Genomic DNA, 26,845 nt, shown 5'->3' with positions numbered 1-26,845 from the left:
TGACAGCAGCCCCCGCCGTTTCGAACGTCATCCCGCTGCACAATTGCAGCAGCTTTCAATCTACACGGACTTTTAAGACAGACTTAAAGTGCCAACTCTTTTTTTGAAGGCCCACCTGTTTCTTAAATACCCACCTATTTCTTAAGGGTCCAAATCTCGACTGGCTTTCGAGCGACACTGAGCTTGGCCCCACGCTTTAAAAGTCACAATCATTTGTGAAATTTTGTGCTCATTATAAAATTGCATTATTCTATCAACACACAATGCGCACACCTGATTAGTCATAAGCAGGAACATTTTCACTGTGGAAGTAAGAGAGGAATGAAATTGGGAGAACGCTGGGCTTATGAACGGTCTGGTCATGCAACCCCGAAATAGCAGAGTCGACCTGCGAAAGAGATCACGTCCATTCCACAACACTTGGGTTCACAGACAGGATTTCATCGGCAACATTCAGACAATAGTTTATTTTTCATTGTGACAGGCTTATACACAAGAGTTACTTGGAATCTCAATATGCTACACTTTTCTAAGGGTTTACAGATTATACAGTTAACATGAGCTGAGCATTACATTATAATGAATAAGTTAACTAGTAATATATGCACGTTAAGTACCTGTTCACATTTACTTTAAAAGACAAACCAACACCAAAAATGAAATATGGTCAATGTTTGGCATATTTTTGCAAACATTAACGGTCTAAATCGGCTCGAATTTAGGTTGTTGCCAATTATGTACCAATGTGACAGAGACCAAGAGACAGAGGGGAGTTATGAAAGCATATATGAACCATTATATGTCTTTGTTTATTATTACTGTTTTCACTAAGCTAGACAAGACGCTTGAATGAAGACCGACGAGATAAACAGCAACATAAATCTCAAGCCCCCTGTACCAGTGAGCCGTTCCAGTAGAATCGGCAGTGCAGTGTGCACGACACCGCACTCCTGTCCCAGGTGTTTCTGGAGCTCTAACCTCGCTCCCAATGTCACACTCCGCTAGACCAATTCAGCCGCTCCATTCTCTGCCTGAGCTCTACCTTCCTCCCAGCGCCACACAAACAGGCAAAAACGTGTAAAAAAAGACTCAGCCTTTGTGCATTATGCAAAAACCATCAACAGTTCCTGAAGAACTGCATTGTGGTTTTCTTACTCTTTGTTTTTTTCGGTAAAGTCACGTAGAAATAATAAAAATAAAATAAAATTATATAATAGCATACGACGTTCCGATCGGTTAAAACACAATGGTGTTTTATATAGTTTCCAAATTTTGCTAAACTCTGTTTGATTTAGTGTGATGTTCCGTCTCTCTGTGTTCCCTGGTATATCTGTGTTAATTCCCCCTACTTAAGGTCTGTATATATATCTGCGGTTATGTGTTTCCTCTGCCTGATGATGATTGCTTGTGTTGCGATCGAAACGTCGTATGCTATTATATAATTTTATTTTATTTGTATTATTTCTACGTGACTTCACCGAAAAAAACAAAGAGTAATTCCTGCAGTCACGAAAGCGCCTAATCAATGTGGTTTTCTTGTTTTAGATCACAAAATTTACTTCAGCAAATTTTTCCAACAGGTGGAAGACAACTATAGACTTGTTACATCGTTATCAGAACTCATCAGTAAAGTATAGTCACCTCGTATCACACACTACTAGACCAGCCAGCATATATTTACCTATGCAGCTCAGTGTACTCCTTGCTGCTGATAAATTCTGAAATTCAGAACTGGTAATAAACGCAAAGTAGAACTCTACGGGTAAGGCCTGTGTCGTCTCTTACTCTATAGAGTTCCCTTTCAATCAATTGTAAAAATATTCCATATTCCCAGGAAGGTAAAAAATGCATTTGCCAAATATAGATGTAAAAAAAACCTGATCTCAAACATGATTAATCAGTAAACAGTAATTATGCTGTACTTTTGTTTAAAGCTAAAACACTCCTAGCAAGGAATGGAATCATAAAGTGAACCTGCACACAGATGGATATGACTTGTCATTTACCAGACTAGATTACCAAGTCTTCATAGGCAACAGTACACTTTAGCATACAAACATAATGTAATATGGTCCTGTGGTCACCAATATGTGCACTTGTGAAATTCCATAACTTGTATTATTTCAAAACACAAGCTGGGGTCAAGTTAGCTTATTGAAAAAAAAACATTTCCAACATTTACAGTGTAGATAAATTAGTGCTTATGAAATAATATGAATTTCAACTTGTAACACGCCACAGTATATGCTCACTCTCAAAGAGAAGCAGAAAGACAGCCAGGCGGTGAGCTGGCGTCAACAACTGCCAAAGCTGTGTGGTTCCCTATATATTAAGACGTTTTCAGCCAATTAATGAGCGTTTACATGCGCATTCGAGGAATCATGCAGTTTTCCTCGTTATTCGCGAAGGATATGTTCCAGACATGCTTGTGAATAGCAAAATTTGCGGATAATATTGGCCTACGAAAACCTATTGTTTGAACGAATTACCTTAAATAGAGATAATACATATCATTCCATTCTCTCTCATCACTTTATCTCATCACATTCTCTCTCTCTCGATGCAGTCGTCTAGAGTTACCCGATGCGATTCGTGGATAACCAAACTCGCGAATAGAAAGTTCGTGAAGAACGAGGGAATATTGTAAAGACAGAACACGTGGAGTCCATACTTTTGTTGTACTGCCGTCTTGTGGCAAGTGTTCATTGGTGAGGTTGTAGTAACACAACTTTAAACGTATAACTTTTGGAGAGAGTATAACAAAGTGGAGGTGTTCCATTTTTTATAATCAGCAGTGGAAATGAGCAGTTCGCCGATGCTCATTTGTGTAAAGCCACCAAATGGAGCAGCTACTCTTCAAGAGTTGAAAAAAAATAGGAAAATAAGCAATCACAACACAGTTGCCACACATCAAGGGCACTTGCATTCATCACAGCAGAAGCATTCCAATACGATTTTCTGGATCAAGATGGCACTTGTTATTTTCTTTGGATGTTGAGGCATTCATTATTTACTAAATATGTAATAATATATTTGATCAAATGTAGTTTATAATTTATTTGTAGTGTGTGTCTGTGTGCATTTATATTTTTACACATTTAGTCCTGATTTATTCCTGAGTCAATCTAGAGTACGATCCACGACAGACAGCAGCCTTGGCCTGAAATATATCCAAGCTTCTGTGTTCGTAGCACCGCCGCTCCCTACTCTTCATGGTGAAGTGCGTCCCAGCCACTCAATAGGGACAGGAGGTGGTTGGAGTGATCACAGTGTGTGGACTGTAGGCCAGTGAGGCAGCTGCTTTGGGCAGTGCTGGGTACCTGGCTTAGAGATGTCCAGAAAACAAGTGTGTAATGATGTGGCTGAAGTCAAAGTTGCACAAAAGGAGCCTGAATCTTGAAACTAATAACAGCTGGGATTATGCAGCGAGGGTAGAGTCTCAAGCTTTGCGATGCCTTTGCTGCCCATGGATTGTAATAGATAATCGGTAAAGCTGTGAGAGGGATTTGACTTTCAAAATCTATAATAGTGATTCATCTCTATGCTATGAAGAAGAGCCATTGCTCTAAATGTCAACTATAATATGTTTTCCTTTTAGGGCAGCGTTATTGACGAATTCTTTGAATTCTTGTTATTTGTGCTTATGTACCACTGATAATGCAATACAAGAAAATAAACTGTTTAAAACTTGTGTTTAATAAATGTTCTAAAAACATGTCTAAAATATTCTTAAATGTACCGTGAGTATTAAAATAATCATACTACTGAATATTTGTATTACACATTTACCGGAAAGACAGATTTACAGAAGTATTTTTAATTTTAGTTTTTGAATCTCGACAGCTTTTCATGTGTTTGATACGGACTTAAATTGAATGCAATACTCACCAGGCAACCGTATACAACAGTGGCAATGGAGGTACTATCGACATGTGCTTCATTATAGACAGATACATACATTTTATTCAATTTCAGCAGGAAGAGCCTAATGAGCTGTTCGGCTCTATTTCATGGGCATCGCGCGACGGGGCAGATACTATACGGTACAAGTCTTAATTACAATCATGTTGACTTAGGTCGCAAAACAAACAGCGAGTATCATTACGTGCTTTACATGTTACAGGGATAGGGAACTGGTTGAAAATTAAAATACAAATATAACTACATTTTCTATGGACAAAAATAAAGGAAGCAAAAAAAGTTCATTTAGCCAAGCAAACAATCAGTAATCGAGAACTTTAAGTATGATCCATACAGATTGGTGCTCACGTTTCCCTGCCGATTATTCCATAATGAGGGAGCAGCCACTGAAAAAGCATTTTTTCCACAGCCCTAATCAAACATAGGGATATTTAAGAGGAAATAGGAGGAGCTTCTAAGGCTTCCTTTATTTTGCGGTCAACAGGTGTGGAGACAAACACAACACCTTGTCTTTCTTGCGCTTCCTTATTTTTCTTCATCGCCTCCATTTGTTCCAGTTGGAGACCATGCCAGTGATGCGTCAGTATCTGCTCAATCATCTATTGGAAAGAAAACGCAACAGCAACAACACATGTCGATGGAGAGTCCACAAAATCGAGTGAAGTGTATTTTTTTGGATGTGCATTTATTTTGAGAAGTAGAAATAACTTTAGAGTAGAGGTGCGTCGTATTGTTAAGATGGACAATAAACAGTGTAACTGTGTTTTTACATCCACAGGTTCCCATTGTGACAACTTTGCAATCTAAACGTTTTCACACATCCGAAAAATGCTCCGTGACTTTTCCCAAGCTTTTCCCAAGCTGTGGCAAGATGGCGCCGATGATGGCAGCCTCGGCCGGTTGGTGCGCCCTGTTTTGTCCAGTTTTGTCTTGTTTTGTCTTGAGAGGGGCTTGCTGTTCAACACACTCGTGCTGGCGAGAGAGGCCTGCTGTTCATCACACCCGTGCTGGTGAGAGAGGCCTGCTGTTTTGGGGCCTGCTGTTCATCACACCTGTGCTGGTGAGAGAGGCCTGCTGTTCAGTACACCCGTGTTGAGGGGCCTGCTGTTCAGCACACCCTTGCTGGTGAGAGAGGCCTGCTGTTCAACACACCCGTGCTGGTGAGAGGGGCCTGCTTTTCAGCACACCCTTGCTGGTGAGAGAGGCCTGCTGTTCAACACACCCGTGCTGGTGAGAGGGGCCTGCTTTTCAGCACACCCGTGCTGGTGAGAGAGGCCTGCTGTTCAACACACCCGTGCTGGTGAGAGGGGCCTGCTTTTCAGCACACCCGTGCTGGTGAGAGGGGCCTGCTGTTCAGCACACCCGTGCTGGTGAGAGAGGCCTGCTGTTCAGCTCACACGTGTTGAGGGGCCTGCTGTTCAGCACACCCGTGCTGGTGAGAGGGGCCTGCTGTTCATCACATCCGTGTTGGTGAGAGGGGCCTGCTGTTCAGCACACCGGTGCTGGTGAGAGAGGCCTGCTGTTCAGCACACCCGTGTTGAGGGGCCTGCTGTTCAGCACACCCGTGCTGGTGAGAGGGGCCTGCTGTTGAGGGGCCTACTGTTCAGCACACCCGTGTTGGTGAGAGAGGCCTGCTGTTCAGCACACCCGTGTTGAGGGGCCTACTGTTCAGCACACCCGTGCTGGTGAGAGGGGCCTGCTGTTCAACAGACCCGTGCTGGTGAGAGGGGCCTACTGTTCAGCACACCCGTGCTGGTGAGAGGGGCCTGCTGTTCAACACACCCGTGCTGGTGAGAGGGGCCTGCTGTTCAACACACCCGTGCTGGTGAGAGGGGCCTGCTGTTCAACACACCCGTGCTGGTGAGAGGGGCCTGCTGTTCATCACACCCGTGCTGGTGAGAGAGGCCTACTATTCATCACACCCGTGCTGGTGTGAGGGGCGTGCTGTTCATCACCCCCGTGTTGGTGAGAGGGGCCTGCTGTTCACTCCCATGCTGGTGAGAGAGGCCTACTGTTCATCACACCCGTGTTGGTGAGAGGGGCCTGCTGTTCACCAATCCCATGCTGGTGAGAGGGGCCTACTGTTCAACACACCAGTGCTGGTGAGAGAGTCCTGCTGTTCAGCACACCCGTGCTGGTGCGAAGATGGCGCTGATGATGGTAGCCTCAGCCGGTCGGTGCGCCCTGTTTTGTCTTGTTTTGTCTGTCAATTCAGTGTTTTGCCAAGATTTTCGGAGTTCTCTAACAAGAGACGAACTTTTAAATATCAGGGAAACAACTCCTGTGGATTTAATTCCTACTTTTCTGCTTCCAGCGGCAGAATTAGTAGGCATTCTAGTCAATGCCGCGCTAGGCTTTGCTCAAGCAACGAAACGCCGCCCAAGGGGTAAACGGTCGGGGGCTCTAGTACGGCTACGCAGACGCGGGATCCGAACAGTGCTTCCGAGCTTTTTCCTCTCCAACGTACGTTCACTGTACAACAAAATGGATGAACTTCAGCTACTGATGGTAAAAAACAAAGACTTTCTTTCAGCTTCTGCATTGTGCTTCACGGAAACATGGCTGTGTGATTTGATTCCGGACACTTCGCTACAACTAGCAGGATTCCATCTTGTAAGATCGGATCGTGACATAGCACTCTCCGGCAAGACGAAAGGCGGTGGTATTTGTTTTTACATTAACAGTGGCTGGTGTGTAGATGTCACAGTGATTCTGCAACATTGTTCTCCACTCCTTGAATCAATTTTTATAACCTGTAAACCGTTTTACTCGCCTCGCGAGTTCGCGTCGCTCATTTTGGTCGGAGTTTATTTGCCGCCTTGTCCTCAGGTTAAAGAGGCCCAACGCATGCTCGCCGATCAGATTCTGAGTGTGGAGCGAGCAAATCCAGATTCGTTGGTTATCGTACTTGGCGACTTTAACAAAGGTAATCTCAGCCACGAACTCCCCAAATACATACAATTCATTAAATGCCCAACCAGAGAAGGGAACACTCTGGATCACTGTTACACTACAGTCAGTAGAGCCTACCACGCCGTCCCCCGAGCAGCACTAGGACACTCTGACCATGCCATGGTCCACCTGATTCCTGCATACAGGCAGAAACTAAAACTCTGTAAACCTGCTGTGAGGACATCTAAACAGTGGACCAGTGAGGCTGTGGAAGATTTGCGGGCGTGCTTAGACTGTACTGACTGGGATATGTTCACGACTGCTACCAATAGTCTGGATGAACTCACAGAGGCTGTGACGTCCTACATCAGCTTCTGTGAGGACTGCTGTATCCCAACACGTACCAGTGTGAACTTTAACAACAATAAGCCCTGGTTCTCAGCAAAGCTCAGAAGGTTGAGGTTGGAGAAGGAGGAAGCGTTTAGGAGTGGAGATAGAGACAGATTCAAGGAGTCGAAGAACAGGTTTAGCAAAGCGGTGAGAGAGGCTAAACGACTGTACTCAGAGAGACTAAAACACCAGTTCTCTACAAACGACGCTGCTTCTGTCTGGAGAGGGCTCAGGCAGATCACCAACTACAAACCCAGAGCCCCCCACACCACTAACGACTCCCGCCTAGCCAACGACCTGAACGAGTTCTACTGTAGATTTGAAAGACAATTGGACTGTCCTGAACCACCCCTTCCAACCCAAGAGGCCCCATCCCCCACCAATACTACAGAGACGACTATCTCCTTTCAGGAGGGAGAAGTTAATAGACTTTTCAAGAGGCAGAATCCACGCAAAGCAGCCGGGCCGGACTCTGTCTCTCCAGCCACCCTCAGGCACTGCGCTGACCAGCTGTCTCCGGTGTTCACCAACATCTTTAACACCTCCCTGGAGACATGCCATGTACCAGCCTGTCTCAAGTCCTCCACCATCATCCCTGTGCCCAAAAAGCTAAGGCCAACAGGACTAAATGATTACAGACCGGTCGCCCTTACATCTGTGGTAATGAAGTCTTTTGAGCGCCTGGTCCTGGCACACCTCAAAGCCATCACAGACCCTCTCCTGGACCCCCTTCAGTTTGCCTACAGAGCCAACAGGTCTGTGGACGATGCAGTTAACATGGCCCTCCACTTCACCCTACAGCATCTGGACGCCCCAGCATCCTACGCCAGGATCCTGTTTGTGGACTTCAGCTCTGCCTTCAACACCATCATCCCTGCCCTGCTTCAGGACAAGCTCTTCCAGCTGAACGTGCCATACACCACCTGTAAATGGATCACAGACTTCCTGTCTGACAGGAAGCAGTGCGTTAAGCTGGGAACACAAGTCTCTGGCTCCAGGTCCATCAGCACCGGAACTCCTCAGGGCTGCGTCCTTTCCCCTCTGCTCTTCTCCCTGTATACCAACAGCTGCACCTCCAATCATCTGTCCGTCAAACTATTGAAGTTTGCGGATGACACCACCCTCATTGGGCTGATCTCTGGTGGGGATGAGTCTGACTATAGGTGGGAAGCTGACAATCTGGTGACCTGGTGTAGCCAGAACAACTTAGAGCTAAATGCTCTAAAGACAGTTGAGATGGTTGTGGACTTCAGGAAGAATACAGCACCACTCACCCCCATCACCCTGTTAGACTCCCCAGTAAAAATTGTAGAGTCCTTCCGCTTCCTGGGCACTATTCTCTCCCGGGACCTCAAGTGGGAATTGAACATCAGCTCCCTCACCAAGAAAGCTCAACAGAGGATGTACTTTCTACGGCAGCTGAAGAAATTCAACCTGCCAAAGACAATGATGGTGCAATTCTATACAGCGATCATTGAATCCATCCTCACCTCCTCCATAACCGTCTGGTACGCTGCTGCCACTGCCAAGGACAAGAGCAGACTGCAGCGTATCATCCACACTGCTGAGAAGGTAATTGCCTGCAATCTACCGACCCTCGAGGACCTGCACACGACAAGGTCTATGAGGCGAGCGAGGAAGATTATGGCCGATTTCTCCCACCCTGGACACTCTCTGTTTCAGCTACTCCCCTCCGGCAGAAGGCTTCGGTCCATCAGGACCAAAACCTCACGCCATAAAAACAGTTTCTTCCCATCTGCTGCTGGCCTGTTAAACAAGGCCAAGGGCTAACACTGTTTTTAACATTTGATCTACATAACGACACGTTGCTGATATTAACTATGTTTCCCTATTTGTATTTTTTAATTATATCTTAAAGCTATTTTATATTCGATATTTATTTAATTTTATATACTTCAGCCCCTTAGTGTTAGACTTTTAACCCTTATTATAGTAAGACTTGTTTAAAACTTATTTAAGATTTTAGATTCCTATATGTTGAATGTATGCACCATCCTGCCAAAGTAAATTCCGTGTCGGTGTGAACTTACATGGCGAATAAAACCCTTTCTGATTTTATAATTACTTTTTACTCGTCACAGTCAAAGTAAATCATGCCATAATTGGGATGATACAAATATGTCAAAGACGTATTAATAGCATCTATTTTTCAATAAAAGCCTCACTGAGTTTTGTCATTCTTTTGCAATGGAATGTTTGGCTTCATGTTGGAGGAAACGTATCCAGAGAAAACTCACATATACAACGAAATAACACGCAAAGTTCCACACAGATAACATCACCATCCATATGTTACAATGCCGCCTCCTGGCCACAATTAAATATTATGGTCAGGAAGTGGCAATAAACTTGGGCAACCAGTGGGAAAGGTCAAGCTCCCAGTAAATATGGATGGCTGCAGCATAAATGGTCGTCGTTAACCCAAGGGAACTCCTCTTGTCGATGATCCTGTCACCCAAATTCCCCGATGCTAGATGAGTTCTCAATGAGCTGTGCAGACATAACTGGGCAATGAATGCTCTGCAATCTACGTATACACTCACAACATGGGAAGAAATACGCTGATGTCTGCACAAGTTACACACAAATAATTAATAACTAATGTCGGTTTTGGGGGTAGATTGTTTATGCGTGTTGGTTCACATGTTTGCTCATGCACGCTGTGCAGGCCTGCTCTTGCATGCCATGCTTATCTGTCCTTCCCTGTGGTGCAAATGCGCTTACCTCTGCTTGTACTGCAGGATCTTGTGTCTACCAAAAAGAGACAAGTAACAATGTCGTAACTTAGTCACACTGATGAACACAATGTAGCGAGTGTCACAGTTAAACCACGAAATATTTAACAACATAAATAAGCAGACATGTCTGCTTCACATATCCATCACTCCACGTAAAAAATATAAAAAAATTCTTACACAACTCATCACGCCAAAGGCCTTCTGGGAATGTGTAATTTCAGCAGCATAGCTTCAAGAAAAGCAAACTCTGGTCCGGTTTCAACAACAAAATGTCTAATCAGCATAGTCAGGCTTGCTTGAATCAATTCTGATGAACTGCCGATCTTACAGGCAAGGGCCTTCTCTTTACGGTAAGGGTCTTAGTTTGATGCGAAATTATATCATATATAACGACGCAAATTCTGAATCACAAAACATTTGGATCATTTTACACCCTCAATTCACAATATTATCAACACTACACTAAGTGATAAGTTTAGCGCATATAACAATAAAAGTAATACCTCAGCTTCTTTGAAAGTTGTAATGTTGTGACTCGAATAGTAAAATGTAGCGTGGGTAATCCCTGTCTCAACCAACAGGACCCAATTGAGGTTGTGTCCACGCCTCTTGTCGCTGGCTGCTCCACCACTACCATGTGCACTGTCTAACTGGGGCTGACAACGTGAATGCCTGAGAGGTGCAAGTTGCTGTACGAGTAACCAGGGCTCAGGAAACACTCACCGGACGGGGAGGCTCCTGCAGGGTTTCACAAAGAGCGGCCGTCTGAAGGGAAACAACAACAACATTCGCCACTAAGTGGTGGTGATGTCACCATGGCGCATGTACACTCTGGCCATGAAGGAAAACATCGCAAGCATTTACCCTCATCTGTTTTCCTTACAGTCACAACCGCATCTGCATTGACCATGGTAGCTGATGCGAATACTTGATGCACGAAGGGTAAATTAAAGCATCTCCGATGTTTTAGTGTTGTCACCCAGAACAGCCCATGGAACGTATCACGACTCAGTCCCAAATTCACAAACACGAAGGAGGCATCAACACAGCAATACACTAATCCGCTACTTTGACGCAATGATCCGGCTCAACCACCTCAATGGTAAATTATAGTTGTTGTTCTACAACAACATCAGCCAAAAGAAGAAAAATAAGATTCTGTTTTGATTTAAAGCTTTCGTGACTGCAGTAATTCATATTCTTAGCTCTTTCGGTATATATATTGTTATTTTATTGTTTCCCTTCAACGTGACTTTACCGAAAGAGCTAATAATATAATAAGATTCTGGTTTAAAGCTAGCATGTGGCTCAGATAAAGGGTGAAATTGTCATTGTAACAATGGTATTTTCCTCATTATGCACTGCTAGGTGGAGGCCACCCCAAACCACCACCATCTCTCATGATTTTGCAATGCAGAAATCAATCAAGCTTCTTCACACGAATTCCTCCATCTCGACAATGGACGTCCTCCTCTTGGCCGTGTTCCATCCTCTGGCTGCCACTTTGTTGTTTGTCTCAACCACGACCATCAACCATTCCAATGGTGCTTCCTGCCAAAGTCCACTTGCTTTTTTTATTATTTAAACAGTCGGTATGACATCTCTAACTTGCATACATTATCTAATCAATGTCTGATTGTTAAGTGAACTTGTCCATTAACTCTGTTTTGCTCATATCTATCTCATACGCAACGTTTCAGTCTTCTTGATTAAGTTCTTATAACGTGTCCCGTAATTCATTTCCACTGGCTGTTGTAATGACGATGAAGTCGAAAAATCTGAGATGGCTAATATTTGCTCCTTTAATATGTATGAATTTGTTTCTTAAATCTAATGACAGTTGTCACCGAATTCCAGCGTCATCCTTAACACTCACTTGTCTTTGTGCATGAATAGATTGAACAATTAATGCGAACTCATAGCTTTTCAAGCAATGTGCAGTTGTGAAAAAAAACATACAAACTTGAGTAGTGATGTCATGCCAGTTCAAGGTACAATTTTAATGAAAATGCACAGACAGATTTGAAAACTATTAAATAAAACTATAAACTAACCTATTTTGTATTTTACCAGGTAACGCCTCTTGAGCTATACAGGTTTTGTTCAGACGCAGCCTGGTCGCAAATGATCGCTCAACGAAGTGGCTTACCACGTGGAACGGTATCGCAGCCAGATACTCTAAACGCATGCTTCTAAATATGAAGGGAAAAACCGGAGGACCTGGAGAAAAATCCACGTAACCACGGGGAGAACATGCATACTCCAAATATACAGGTGTCAGAGTCGGTATCAAACCCACGACCTCCGGTGTACTAGGCGAGGTAGTTGACATCTCACCACTGCAGCGCCCATTACCTTTACATACAAATGATATTTAAATACTGAAACAGCTCTGGACTGTATGTTTATGATTATCTATTGAAAACACAAGTATGACGTTTATGGAGGAACCAATGAGTCGCATGTATGGTTTCTACTTCTGTAGGGCTGAGGCCGCTCCTCTGGCCAATGGGAGCTTCAGCTGCTGTCGTGGGGGTGATTGTCTCACTCATGTAGTCCGAGGAGGAGGCGTACCTGGAGAGGAGATCAGCGCATTACACACTGGACTTGAGTGACTGGTTACCACTCTAAACCATTTACCGGTTACTTAACACATCTGTAATCAATTCCTTCCTTAGCACAGATGACGACCAATTGAGGTGAAGTTTACAGGTTGTAAGCCAAGCGTACATCAGTGCCAAACACGAGCCTGCTGAGTTTGCATTTGCAACTCATTAATTCCCATGTAGCCAGGGACACCGATGTATTATTCATCTCAACCACCAAACAGACCCTGCATTGCTCCCTCCACGAGAGAGTTTCACGTCTACAGTGTTGTTCATAGGAGCTGCACTGAGTCTTAACTATGCACATTAAGCTTCACAGGCGATGGTAACCCGGAATAAACTGTACAGTTTCGTACAGGCATACTCCCGATTTACACCCAGGATGCGTTCCTGAAAACCAAAATTTGAATTGAAATTACTTAATTAGAAGATAGCGAAAGTTTCGGCAAACGGGAGGGTGTAAGTGGGTTATTACTGTATCTTTTTGCTATTAAATGATAAATATCAAATATTTTAAATAATTAGTTACTTGTTATTAAGTATAAATTAATTTCCGAAGAATGTACTAAAAAATAGTATTTTCTCAATTATGCAATTACAGTAAAATCTCTCGGTGAGCCGCACTATGAAGAGTGAGCCCTGGTACGGGTAGCCAAACACTGGCCAGCTGTGAATACAACATAAATCATTGCTAATGACCCCCCCTAATACATACCTAGCATGGACAACACTCAAAAATAATTAAAATACATTTCTTCATACATTTAGTCTAATTTACAACACTATGGAAAAACATAAATTAAAAAAAACTACTGTTTTGCGTTTACAGAATTACGTGTTGCGATGACTCTATTGTGTGGTGTTGTTATGTACCCATCCTTGACGTTTGTTGATGCTGCACCAAAGAGACGCAAACAGTAATAAGCACAAATGTGGAACAATACAAATCAAGAACGTTGGTCCAGCTAAATGTAAATCCAGATAGCCAGGCCAAGGACAGGCTAAAAAAGATTTGGATGAGGTGGTGACTATTGAGAGCATCATAGGGGGTCATCAGGCCGTGTTGGATGATTTCAAGATTGCTTCCCCTATTCACAGGGGAGAACGCCATCAGACTTCCTGGTAAACTTCTGGACGCCCAAAGAATTGCAATTCCAATGAAGTCGTGTTACTGCCCTTCTGTGTGGGTCTCGCAGCACAGCAAGTGGGAGTGTTCATGTGCCATCTAGAAGAAATAGGCTTTACGTAAAATTGTTATCTCATGGTGTTCTTGATTCCTGTTTTCATGCTTCTTTTTTTTGTTGTTGAAGTATATGAGATGAAAGTTTATTGGTGTTGTGTCCACCCTCCTCGCCCATCAGACCCTCACACACCCTGAACTACTAGCCTGGGTTCATCGAGCTGGGGTTCAGTTAGTCTGAATTTTACTGTATTTGCAGTATTCCAGACATCCCTCTATAACCAGAAAGGCTTGCCCCCAAATTAATCCGGTTTTGAGCAGTTTTACTGCATCCATGCTAGTGAAGGCCACAGCCTGTGTGAGATCCACCTGCCGTAGTGCATGATAGAGAGGTAGTCGTAGGGCAGATCTTCTCCACATCCACTGCATTCCAGCCGTTTGAACTGCCCAAGCTCATCTGCAGGTAGCAGGCACACGTGGCTCTTATTAACGACAACATTGGTTTTATGCTTGCATTTACAAAACACACCTTTCATCATGTTGTAGGTTGAACTTCTTTCGCACCGTACATAGCCAACCGTCCGAATCGGAGGTGCGGAAATTGTTACCGGTTCTACCAAGAGCGCACACAGTTAGATTGTTGGGGTAGCGTTTGGGTAAGTGGAACGTGTGCAACAAGTGGCTTGACTTCTTTCGAGTGAATTTTGATTTAAAGCTTTCGTGACTGCAGTAATTCATATTCTTAGTTTTTTCGGTAAAGTCACGTTGAAGAGAAACAACAAAATAACAAAATATATATATAAAACAATAAAAAAATTCTCACGACGTTTCGACCATAACTCAAACGGTCATCATCAGGTGTGTCGGTTTGCATAAATTTATTTTTAAAACGGCACATTTATTTATTTATAAAAAACGTTGGCGTCACGCGCAGCGATTGGCAGTTTGCCCAGGACTAGTCCATCTATTTTTTTGAAAAGAGGAGGGGGGAGACGAAATTTTTTATAATGTATGCTGTCTGAAAGCCACTGTAAGCGTGAACAATCAATCAAGAACTGAAATGATTTATCAAATCTTTCCAATGATTGCTAAGATAGAATCCATCTTCTCGGTTGAAATTGTCTCTGTGCTTGTATATGTGGATAGCCTCATGAACGAATCTCTCATGGAAGCCAGATGGCTTACAAAGAACCTCCGTCTTGGAAAAGTCAATGGCATGTGAGCCTACTGAATTAGAACAATGATCTGCTACGGCCGAGGTGTTGGTCCTACCGTGTTTAAGGTCTGCTTTATGTTCACGAATGCGGTCCGAGACATGGCGTTTGGTTTCTCCAATGTAACTACTACCACAGAGGCAACTTAGTTTGTAGACACCAGGGTATTGTATGTCCGGAATCACATCTTTTACAGACGGAACCAGATCACGGATTTTATGTAATGTGTTGAAACGGACCTGGATCTTGTGTTTATTCAAGATTTTGGTTCTTTGTAAGCCATCTGGCTTCCATGAGAGATTCGTTCATGTGGCTATCCACATATACAAGCACAGAGACAATTTCAACCGAGAAGATGGATTCTATCTTAGCAATCATTGGAAAGATTTGATAAATCATTTCAGTTCTTGATTGATTGTTCACGCTTACAGTGGCTTTCAGACAGCATACATTATAAAAAAATTCGTCTCCCCCCTCCTCTTTTCAAAAAAAAAATAGATGGACTAGTCCTGGGCAAACTGCCAATCGCTGCGCGTGACGCCAACGTTTTTTATAAATAAATAAATGTGCCGTTTTAAAAATAAATTTATGCAAACCGACACACCTGATGATGACCGTTTGAGTTATGGTCGAAACGTCGTGAGAATTTTTTATTGTTTTATATATATTTTGTTATTTTGTTGTTTCTCTTCAACGTGACTTTACCGAAAAAACTAAGAATATGAATTACTGCAGTCACGAAAGCTTTAAATCAAAATTTAATCGCCTCTACGGGGAGGGTTTTCACATAACTTTAAGATCCTTCAACAAACTCCGGGATAAGAAAGCTCAGCTGATCGAGTCTCTCACCTTCCTGAAGAGATGCCACGACTCTGGGGTAATACCAATCGCATTTACACTGACCTCTGCTGCTGTAACTTCTTCTAATGCGAAACGAATTCTTTTCAAAACTAGCTTAGCTCTTATCTCAGAAAAAATCAGACTTATACGCACAGAACTAGATCAGTTAGACAAGACACTCTACAAATCACACTTATCATTGACGGCAATAATGTCCACATCGGATTGGGAACATGTAGACAATATGACTGCCTCTTCAGCTGCTACTATGTCGACCAAATGTAAGGAAAACCTGATTTCCAAATTTAACCTCCTCTTCAACAAAAGACCGGACCCACACACCAAAAAGTTAGACGTTAATAAAGTCGTAATTAATCGCAGTAACAGTTCTATTTCCGATGGTCTGAAATCCGTTTTAGCTAAAGGTCTAAACTTTGCAGTCACACCTAAACACATACCAGTTAATGATATAATTGCCCAAGTAGACGTTGCTCTCAGGGGCCTGGGTCACATCGCTGCAGACGTAGCAAGATCTGAAATCGCTGCAACCCTCAAAAACGCTAAGATGCCAGCTAGCAACCTCAGCAAAGATGAGCGTTTTGAATTATATAAATTAAAAAAGAGGAATAATATTGTAGTTCTCTCAGCTGACAAAGGCAATGCTACTGTCATCATGGATAAAATAGAATACAACAACAAAATTAAAGAATTACTCGACGATGGTAGTTATACAAAAATAAAAAGAGATCCCACCAACAGCCTCGTCACACAAACCAACAAAATAATTTCTGATTCAACCGCATTAATTGATCAATCTAAACAGTTTTCGTTGAAACCTTCTGCTGCCAGGCCACCAAGATTATACGGCTTACCAAAAATACATAAAGTTGATACACCTCTTCGTCCCATAGTCTCTACTATCAGCTCCCCCACCTACAAACTAGCTCGTTTTTTGTCTGAAATCCTGCGTCCTTTCACTGGAAAGACCACCTCTGCGGTACAAAATTCTACTCACCTGATATCAACAATCAAGGGTATTTCCCTGTCCCCAGACGACCTGCTTGTCAGTTTTGATGTAGTTTCCTTATTCACCAAGGTTCCTGTACCTGACACCATTGCAATCATTGAAGACTTGGTTCATCAAGGACTAAACACTGAGGTACCCCCCCTGGTGAGACACTGTTTAACCAATACATACTTCACTTGGAATGGAACTTTCTACAAACAAACTGAGGGCACCCCAATGGGCTCCCCCCTTTCTCCAGTTATAGCTAACATTTTCATGGAGAAATTTGAGACTGACGCCATCCAGACTGCCACTCTGCGCCCAACCTTATGGAAGAGGTACGTGGATGACACTTTTGTCATCTGGCCACATGGCCGGCCTGCTCTAGACCAATTCTTCGACCACATCAATTCCATACACCCAGCCATCAGATTTACCATGGAAGTCGAAATAGATGGCAAGATACCTTTTTTGGATGTCCTAATTAAAAAGAGACCTGATGGTTCAATGAGCCACTCTGTTATACAGGAAAGCTACCCATACGGATGCTTATCTGAAACCGGATTCCCACCACCATCCATCACAGAAGAATTCTCTCATCAAGACTCTGTATCATAGAGCCCAATGCATATCCGACCAGGAACACATAAGCAGTGAACTCAAGCACGTACACCAAGCTCTTAGGGCTAATGGTTACTCCGACTATACAATCCGCAAAGCTATCACTCAAACCATGAAGAAGAACCCTCTTGAGGAGCCTTTCAAAACCATCACTTTACCCTACATTGCTGGGATCACAAAAAAGATCTCCAAAATCTTGAATAAACACAAGATCCAGGTCCGTTTCAACACATTACATAAAATCCGTGATCTGGTTCCGTCTGTAAAAGATGTGATTCCGGACATACAATACCCTGGTGTCTACAAACTAAGTTGCCTCTGTGGTAGTAGTTACATTGGAGAAACCAAACGCCATGTCTCGGACCGCATTCGTGAACATAAAGCAGACCTTAAACACGGTAGGACCAACACCTCGGCCGTAGCAGATCATTGTTCTAATTCAGTAGGCTCACATGCCATTGACTTTTCCAAGACGGAGGTTCTTTGTAAGCCATCTGGCTTCCATGAGAGATTCGTTCATGAGGCTATCCACATATACAAGCACAGAGACAATTTCAACCGAGAAGATGGATTCTATCTTAGCAATCATTGGAAAGATTTGATAAATCATTTCAGTTCTTGATTGATTGTTCACGCTTACAGTGGCTTTCAGACAGCATACATTATAAAAAATTTCGTCTCCCCCCTCCTCTTTTAAAAAAAAATAGATGGACTAGTCCTGGGCAAACTGCCAATCGCTGCGCGTGACGCCAACGTTTTTTTATAAATAAATAAATGTGCCGTTTTAAAAATAAATTTATGCAAACCGACACACCTGATGATGACCGTTTGAGTTATGGTCAAAACGTCGTGAGAATTTTTTGTTTTATATATATTTTGTTATTTTGTTGTTTCTCTTCAACTTGACTTTACCGAAAAAACTAAGAATATTCTTTCGAGTGCTCTGAGCTGTTGGAGTAAATGGAGGGTAGTCTTGCTCAGTGCTTAAATAAAATAATAAAATGACCTAAGTCAATCCACGGCAGGATAAAGGCTTCCCCACGACGTCATGTCAGTCGTGGAGGTTGTTTGACCGTACTTCACGCTGGAGGATTGCAGTATAGAGAAAGAGGGTGCCCCCCAAAAAAACCCAATACGGTCGTCATTAACGTAGTGTACTGGTGTTAACTATGACCGGGAATACTAACTTGGGTAACCTACACCATTGCTCTTCCCGACTCAATGTGTATTTGTTTATGATGTTAAATTAAACGTAATATTTTGCACAATTATTTGTGAGAAGGCATGGCGTTAACATATCCCTTATTTATCTTGAAAAGGGATCGTTATAAAGAGTAACGGTGATGTTATTTTTATTCAAGTAACTTCAATGCACAAACATCACCAGTTGCATGGAAGATGTGGTTCCAATATTAGCCCTCCAGTGCGATGTTTTACCCAGCGGTACGTACTGAGGGTTAGCATCAGTGCTATATTGTGTGATGTGACATTCTAAACTCTAGCAAGAGCTGTATATTGGATTAATAGTGATAATGCCAGTATTTATACGAGGCTGTTGCTGTGACTGTTTTACCCCAGCACTGTTTGTTTATATGGGAGCAAGGATGAGAAACTCAAAGTAATTTCCTGCTCAAATGAGCATGAAGGCAGTACTCATCTTCCATGTAGAGCCTCGAGACAGTGTTGGAAATTCCACATTGCTATGGTGGGGGCAGGTCCATTTATAAGACGACCACTGTTGACTTCTCCACAAGGTGGTACTCATTGCATTTACCTGAGATAAATAATGGGCTGAATCAACCCCATCACCGGCATTTTAACTCATAACCTTCTGAGTGGAGTACACTCACTCTACAGGTAGACCACCTTTCCGGTGAATAACATAATTGGATTAAAACAAACTCCAGCTGAAGTTTCTCCAGCTCAAATGCGTGTAGAGTGGAACTTATCTCCACTGGTGGCTCTGGGAGTGTGGTGGATATTCCACAAACCTATGGTGGAGACCAGTGATTCTATAGGATGACCACTGTGGACATCCCATAAAGTGGTACTTGTTTTAAGGAGCCAACCCGTGAGCAGCACGTGAGTCCTTGCATCAGCGTGTGGAGTGAGCACCGTGAGTGCGGTGCTGCCCAACCGCATATGACAAAAGACAAAGATCTCCCGTATAGCCTTGACGGAATGTTGGGGCAAGTGCTGTTAGTGAGCACCTATGGAGGCTGGCACAGCACACGAGGGGGATGGGTGGCCAGCACCACGCTCGGCTGCCTTTATCTCCCTAGTGGCGATGTTTAAACACCACACCAGGTACTCATTTGAGGCTGAGTCAACCTAGGGGAGGCCCAGGACCGGTTCAGATAATCGTCACTGGTGTTGGCCGTGAGCGAGAATTCAATTCGGGTCGCCGGATTCATAGCGCAACGCGCTAACCGTTACACCACTGCTCCCCATGCGTGGCAGCACACGCACCACCAGGGGTCGCGACACAGCCATTGCTGACCGTCGTAGATGCAAAAATGATCGTTCGCGTGCCCATCTGTACGCTCGTTACTAAAACTGCACTGGAGGAAGCAGCACGAGCAATGGGAAGATTGCGTGGCAGTTTCTTGCACCTGCTGTGTTGACACGTCCTCGTTAAAGTAAACTATACACTGTACATCGAATTAATGTGCTCTTTGTGCAATACAAGCCGTTTCTAGTAATGAATAGCACGCCTGCCCTGGATGCTTTACTCACTCTAGTGGCACCACTCACCTTCCTCGACGTTGTCCTCATGGACCTTCATGTGCTGGTCACGGTCACTGCGGCAGTGCTCGTGGTGGAAGCCGAGCGCGTGCATGAGCTCGTGCAGAATGACGCCCTTGGTTACCTTCCTGGGCTCCAGGGACAAAGACTGGGCCCCTCCTTTCTTGCCCAGGAACGACCAGCTCCTGGTGGCGAAAATTCCCATGGAATTTCACGATCACCCCCATGACCTTCACCTCATGATTACCGTACGTTATGCGGAGACACTGCTGATCGCCAAAAAGAATGTTAGCTATTGGTGGCGTGAAAGCTGAATGGCTTGCAATGTCCCGAACAAGTCACTACCTGAACACCCCACGCAGGAAGTACTTGGCGTCAGCCTACGTAGAAGGCAATGGACTGTGTTTGAAAAAAACGCACACTAATGCAGCTATTTTGTTCATAAATCGAACATGAGTAGCCAAATTGTCAATGTGCATTCTGTTCATCACATAACCGAGCACTGCCCATTAGACAATTACACAGGATGCGCACACGCTATATGTTAAGCAACTATTGATGCCATCAAATGGAATACCAAACTGAACATGCAGTTAAAATATCTCAGTTGCTTTTAAATGCCATACGAAAGATGACCTTCAAAGTAAAAAAAAACACTATTGTGTGATAATCTTGGTTCAGAGAAGGGGTTAAATTTCTACGTCTGCACTCTGTAAGAGTCTCAGTAAGATCCACTCCATAAGAAATACTATTACTTGGCTTTCTAAGCTTGAATTAGCCGTTACCGATGTGTGTTCCTCTCAACAGAAGACAAAAAATGCCACGAACAAATAATACATTAAAATGCAGTAAATCAGCCCTTTTAGAGCCAGGCAAGAGTTAATTTTGCTTGCAAGTGAAGTTTCAAAAGCTGAGGGGCACTCCTTAGATCCTGGGTTTGATTCTAGGCAGCTGCCTGTGATTAAACTACATTCTCAAGTGTAGTGAATTGATGGTCTCAGTTTGGTGAACAATGAATTCACACAAAAACAATCTCACTACATTAAATGCAATTTTGTACTTAATTTGGCAAATTTCTAGCTCTGAGATTTAAAACATGTGCTTCACTGTCATAGAGCAAACATAAGCCTCCTATGCAAAGCAGGTGAAAAAGTGCTGCCTTCCACTCTGGATCAGAGGTCACTTTAGGGGATCTCAGAGGTAGTTATGTGATATCCCCTTCAGTGGGTTTTCTAACACGAAGGGTTGCCCTGCCCTGCAGATATCTGAATCGATAAATCTCTCTGTCTACGCCACACTCACTCTACACCTCACTTTCTCTCTACGCCCCACGCACCCTTTACGGCCCACTCTCTCTCTATACCCCACTCTCTATCGGCTCTATGTACCCTCGACGCACCGCTCACCATCTATGCTCCACTCATTTTCTACACTCTGCTCTCTCTCTACACCCCATTCTCTCTCTCCACGCCGCTCACTGCTGCTCACCCGTCCAGGGCCTAGAAGGTGATGTAGTCCTCCTGGTTGTCTTTCCGAATGAGCCGAACACAGGTTTTCTCTGCAAACTCATTGACTGCTTGCTGGATGTTCTCCTTGTCATTGGTGTCTAAAAAGCATGTCCTCATATTAGAATCACACTGTGCTTATATTATAATATTTTCCTCTTATTCGAAAATGATCCTCATGAGAATCCAATTATACTCATATGATCTAAATATACGTATTCATAATATAATTAACTACAATCATATGATTATAGTATCCCCAAGTTAGAATGACACTAATCCTTGTAATCCTTGTGGTACAAAGCGTATCCCGGGCGTTTGATTCGGGGAACTAGGGGACAACATTTCCTTCCCTTCTGGTGGCGATTTGGAGCGGGGGACGAGGTGCGGGCTCGATTGAGATGACGAGATGTTGGTGAGGATGGAGATGGATAAGTTTGATGATATGTATGTAAGTAAGTGCATGTATACACACGCAACTCTTAGAACCTATGTTATCACGAGTGTGGATGATGAATGATGATGAAAGATGACGGATGATGGCGATAAGTTTGATGATGAGGACAATGGTGATTTTGTCACAGAGGTCACGGTGGTCATGGAAATCATGAATTTCAATTAAGACCATGAAATCTAAGAAATGGCTGAAGAACACATTCAATTGGGTGCTTCATCTATTTCCTTTAAAAAAAAAGTGGCATTATTTGTGTGCTAAAAATAGAAATCTGACCGAGAGAGCTCCATGTGGCAAACCATGAGTGAGTGATGTGCGGAGGGCCTGTGTAGAGTCAGCAGTCCCAGCTGAAGTAGCTCCAGATTGGGGCTCTCGCTAAAGCAATAATAATAATCTCTATTTTATAAAGAGCCCATAAAGCGTCAATCTGAAGCTACAGCTGCCGGCTGTGTGCGATGCACTCACCAAAACCAAAGCAGACATCATAGAGAACGTAGACTTTGCCATCTCAGTGCTTGATCCAGTCATGGCTTCCATGTAGACAATCAAAAAGCATGCTCAGTATCACATAAAGTGGAGCCTAAACAATTGGGTATCATGCACGATGATGCTGCTTCTGTGTATGTATGCATGTTGAAATTATTTCACACCATACATAGCAAACCATGCTAATCGGATGTGTGAGGGAATGACAACATTATCGTTGATGAGTGTGTTCCTTTTTAAAAATGTAATTCCAAGAATCCCATGGTAATTCTGGGCTCGGGATCATGAGAATCTCCTGCCACTGAGATACAATGGTTTGCTCGTCCTCTCCAATAGCAACACAGACCCCCCCCAAGAGCCTTCGGAGGAAGTGACCCATTTGCCACAGTTACGTTCCCATGCATATTTGGTCGCTATAAATTTACATGTGATAAGCCACTTCGTTGACGTCACTGGTATTGGCCGTGAGCAGAAATAAAACTCAGGTCATTGGGTTCATCGCGCAGCGGGTGCAAACAGCTATACTACCGCTCCCCACTGATGGCAATGCCTGACATGACACACAGGCCATGTTCCATCCATCAGTGTCAGCTCTGGGTTCAGAAGCAACGATCATTGTTTGCCAGAACTTCCTCTTGGAACCGTGGACCTGAACGCTGTTCACATTATCAATGGTGATCCAACATGAAGAATAACGTTTCAAGTTTTCATTGATTGTTTGCACTCACTTTTTGAAACATACTATGAAATAAAATATATATAAAATATGTAAAACATTTTCAATTTGAGTTACACCATCGTGTAAGGTCATTGAGTTAAACCACTGTTAATTCACTCCTGTCACCCTGCACTACAGCTCACGGTAGAACTCTCCGCAGCACGACTCACAACCTCCTCTCTACAAAACACCATCACTGCCGGTCATTGTTTCTCCATGGCAGCCCCCGCCGTCTGGAAAGCCATTCCGCTGCACCATCGCAGCGTTCAATCCACACCGACTTTTAAGGGACACTTGAAGGCCCAGCCTCTTTCGCCTTGGCTTTTGAGCGACACTGATCTTGAATCCGCGCATCAGTCGCGGTCTTTCATGTCCGTAAAATATTGTGCACATTATAAATTGCATCATTATTATCATCAATTTTAAGTACGTCGTCATCATAAGGGCATGTGTCCCGCTTGTAAAGTGACTCACTCTGCTGGTCGCGATGGAACCCGAACACGCTCATGAGCTCATAAAGCACCGCGCCCTTCTCAACCTCGCTGAGCTCCAGGGTGATGGACCGAGCTGCCCTGGCACCCAGCAGTGAGGAGGAGTCCCTGATGGGAAACCACGTATTTCACAGCGACATCCCAAGTTTGTTTATGTTCTTATACTACTGGGAATGCTGTTATGATGTTAGAATGGCCGTTATAATGCTGTTAAATTGTTATGATAAATATGAGGTCTAGTTAACAACGAAGCCTGCCACTTGCATTATTGGGAATGTTACTTGTAATTGGATTAGTCGAGCCAGACTTGTACCCATGTAACTTTAATGCGATCTTGACAGCAAGGATGAAGAAGTATCTCATCCACAGTTCAGTGTTATGTGCAGCGCTGTACATTTAGGCTGCAGTATGGTGATTACACGAAGTGACTACTTGAAAAAATATTGTAGTGGTATCCCAAACTTTCGCAGCTGCTTAAATTCCCTTTTCACACCATCAATATGTAAACTCCCCCTCCTCCCCTCACCGGTCTGCACATGTTCACCCCCTCTACACCGTTCACCATGCTAAGTCCGCCAATTAAATGCTAATTTTTATGCTAATTCCTTTGTCAAGGCGCCTTGTTTCCTCTCACACAGCTTAAAGGTCGCGGTCTGAGCTTGGCTGTGTTCACTCCAGCGCTGTCCTCGAGACAGTCTGGTCCCTTCACCTGATGAAGGCCACTTGTGTTGTGGCCAAAACGTCGTGAATTTTTTATTTTTATTTTTGTTGTTTTATACTTTTACGTGACTTTACCGAATAGAACCAAAGAGTATGGATCCTTGCAGTCACGAAAGCTTCAAATCTAGAATTTGATTGGGTCCTCAGATGGTTCTCTCCCAACGGTTGGGGTGATAGCTTTACAGATTGTGTAGTCTGAATATCCATTCTTCTTGAGGGCTTGGTGTACGTGCTCCAATTCCCTGGCTAGGTGGTGATGGTCGGAAATACAACGAGCTCTGAGGTATAGAGTTTGATGAGGGAATTATTCTGGGATGGATGGTGGTGGGAGTCAGGTTTTAGGTAGGCATCCGTGTGGGTGGCTTTCCTGCAGACAGTGTCCCATTGAGCCATCATGTCTCTTTTCGATTAAAATATCCAAGAATGGTAACTTCCCATCCTTTTACACCTCCATGGTAAATTTGATGGCTGAGTGTATGGAATTAATGTGGTTGAAAAATTGGTCCAGAGCTGGTAGGCCATGTCTCAAATTTCTCCGTGAAAACATTGGCTAAAACTGGAGATAAGGGAGAGCCCATTGGGGTACCTTCAACTTATTTGTAGAATGTTCCATTCCAGGTAAAGTAAGCGTTGGTATGGCAGTGTCTAACCAGGGCCGGTACATCAGCATTCAATCCTTGTTGGACCACATCTTCAATGATTGTAATAGTGTCAGGCACAGGAACTTTGGGAAACAAAGATACCACATCGAAACTGACAAGGAAATCACCTGGTGATAGTGAGATGTCCTTAGTTAAAGATATCAAGTGAGCTGAGTTAAGCACAGCTGAGGTGGTTGTACCAGTGAATGGTTTCAAGGTCTCAGACAGAAATCGTGCCAGTTTTTAGGTGGGTGAGCCAATGGTGGAGACGGTAGGACGGAGTGATGTACCTTCTTTATGGATTTTTGGTAATCCATAAAATCTGGGTGGTCTAGCAGCAGAGGGTTTTAAGGAAAGCCGCTTGGTTGATTCAATTAAAGATATAGAATCAGTGATGATGTTGTTGGTTTTCGTTACCAGACGGTTGGTAGGATCTCTACTAATTTTCGTATAGCTACCATCATTAAGTAGGACCTGAATTTTGTTATTGAATGTGATTTTGTCCACGATGGCAGTGGCATTGCCCTTGTCGGCTGAGAGGATGACTATATCATCTCTCTTTTTTAGTTGAGGGAGTTCAAGGCACTCATTCTTGCTGATGTTGCTAATAGGTGCCTCAGCGTTTTTGAAGATTGCAGCAATTTACGATCTTGCTGCACAAATACCTGCGGCCATGGCTTTCTGCGTGCACAGCTTGCGTTGTCGGGGGTGGGGATTTGGTCCTTCCTCCACAGAGCTGTGGGAACAGACAGAACTCAGTGAGGGAGACAGAACTCCAGCGACGCAGGGGGTGGCGCAGTTGTGGGAGAGCATAAGGCGCAGCCATATTTGCAATGTTAATAGTGTCAATGTAACTTGTTCCTATTTCAACGACATACTCACGTGACTTGCCATCGAGATTTGTCATCGAGAATAACATGAGCTTAAACTCTGACAAATGGTGAACTGTGGCTTTTACCTGCACTGTGACAAGAGGCTGTGTCTATTGAATACGGAATTCATTAAACTATGGCCCAACAGTACTGTCAGACAAACAGCAGGTCCCCCCCCCCCCTAAAAGCACACAGCTCACAACCGTGTCACCGGGTTTAACAATTCGGTCAACACCGACCTGGAACCACTGAGGAGCTCTCTCTCACCGCTCTCAGCAGCAGCAGCGGCTCCTGCTGCTCCTGTCCCTGCCTCTGCAGGCGACGCAGCGATGAGCTCAGTGCGGGCGACTCTCTCCTGAGCTCTGGCTCGCTCTCCGCTTCTACCCTCGCCTCGTCCTCCTCCTCCTCACCAGCTCCTCACCGCTGAGTGAGCGTCTCTCGCCCAGTGATGCGGGGAGGTGCGAGTGGGGCAGGGGAGTTTCACTTCACTTGGCTCGCTGCCCCAGGGGCTTTCCAGGCTGGGACGCGGGGGGAGGGGGGTGTATACATTTTTTAGAGACTTGCATATCCCATTAGATGATGCTAGTTGTAATTACTGGCGACAACGTCGTACTTATGTCGTAAACGTTGTGGCATTGCGCTCCAACACACCGCACACCGGTGTAGCTGTACTAGTAACGAATTGACACGTTCTGTTGACGTGATAAACCTTACGGGCCGTCCATAAATGACGTCACGCACCTCGACCATAACACAAACGACCGTTTGTGTTATGGTCGAAACG

General features: G+C 43.9%; 1 protein-coding gene across 5 annotated transcripts; it reads right to left on the bottom strand.

Moving 5' to 3' along the window:
* Positions 1-448: 448 nt before the first annotated feature.
* LOC116941485 (high choriolytic enzyme 1-like) lies at positions 449-26,793 on the bottom strand. 5 transcript variants are annotated; one of them, XM_076057184.1, is made up of 8 exons: positions 26,329-26,793; positions 25,855-25,925; positions 20,184-23,936; positions 14,118-14,205; positions 12,440-12,536; positions 10,686-10,727; positions 9,949-9,975; positions 449-4,520 (listed from the first exon to the last, which is right to left on the bottom strand). In XM_076057184.1, exons 3-8 carry the CDS (start codon positions 20,377-20,379, stop codon positions 4,353-4,355), a joined length of 618 nt encoding a protein of 205 aa, XP_075913299.1. In that variant the 5' UTR covers positions 20,380-23,936; positions 25,855-25,925; positions 26,329-26,793; the 3' UTR covers positions 449-4,352. The 5 variants fall into 5 exon arrangements, with proteins under 5 accessions (XP_075913299.1, XP_032808611.1, XP_075913403.1 ...); XM_032952720.2 differs by having other exon boundaries at positions 20,184-22,663; positions 23,812-26,793; XM_076057288.1 differs by having other exon boundaries at positions 20,184-20,359; positions 21,663-26,792.
* Between the last annotated feature and the right edge of the window lie 52 nt (positions 26,794-26,845).

This window comes from Petromyzon marinus, chromosome 1, assembly GCF_048934315.1.
Source record: "Petromyzon marinus isolate PM22_M1 ecotype Great Lakes invasive population chromosome 1, UKy_Petmar_22M1.pri1.0, whole genome shotgun sequence".
NCBI lineage: Eukaryota > Metazoa > Chordata > Hyperoartia > Petromyzontiformes > Petromyzontidae > Petromyzon > Petromyzon marinus.
The sequence above is the reverse complement of the archived record's forward strand: the minus strand, read 5'-3'. Positions and strand labels throughout refer to the sequence as shown.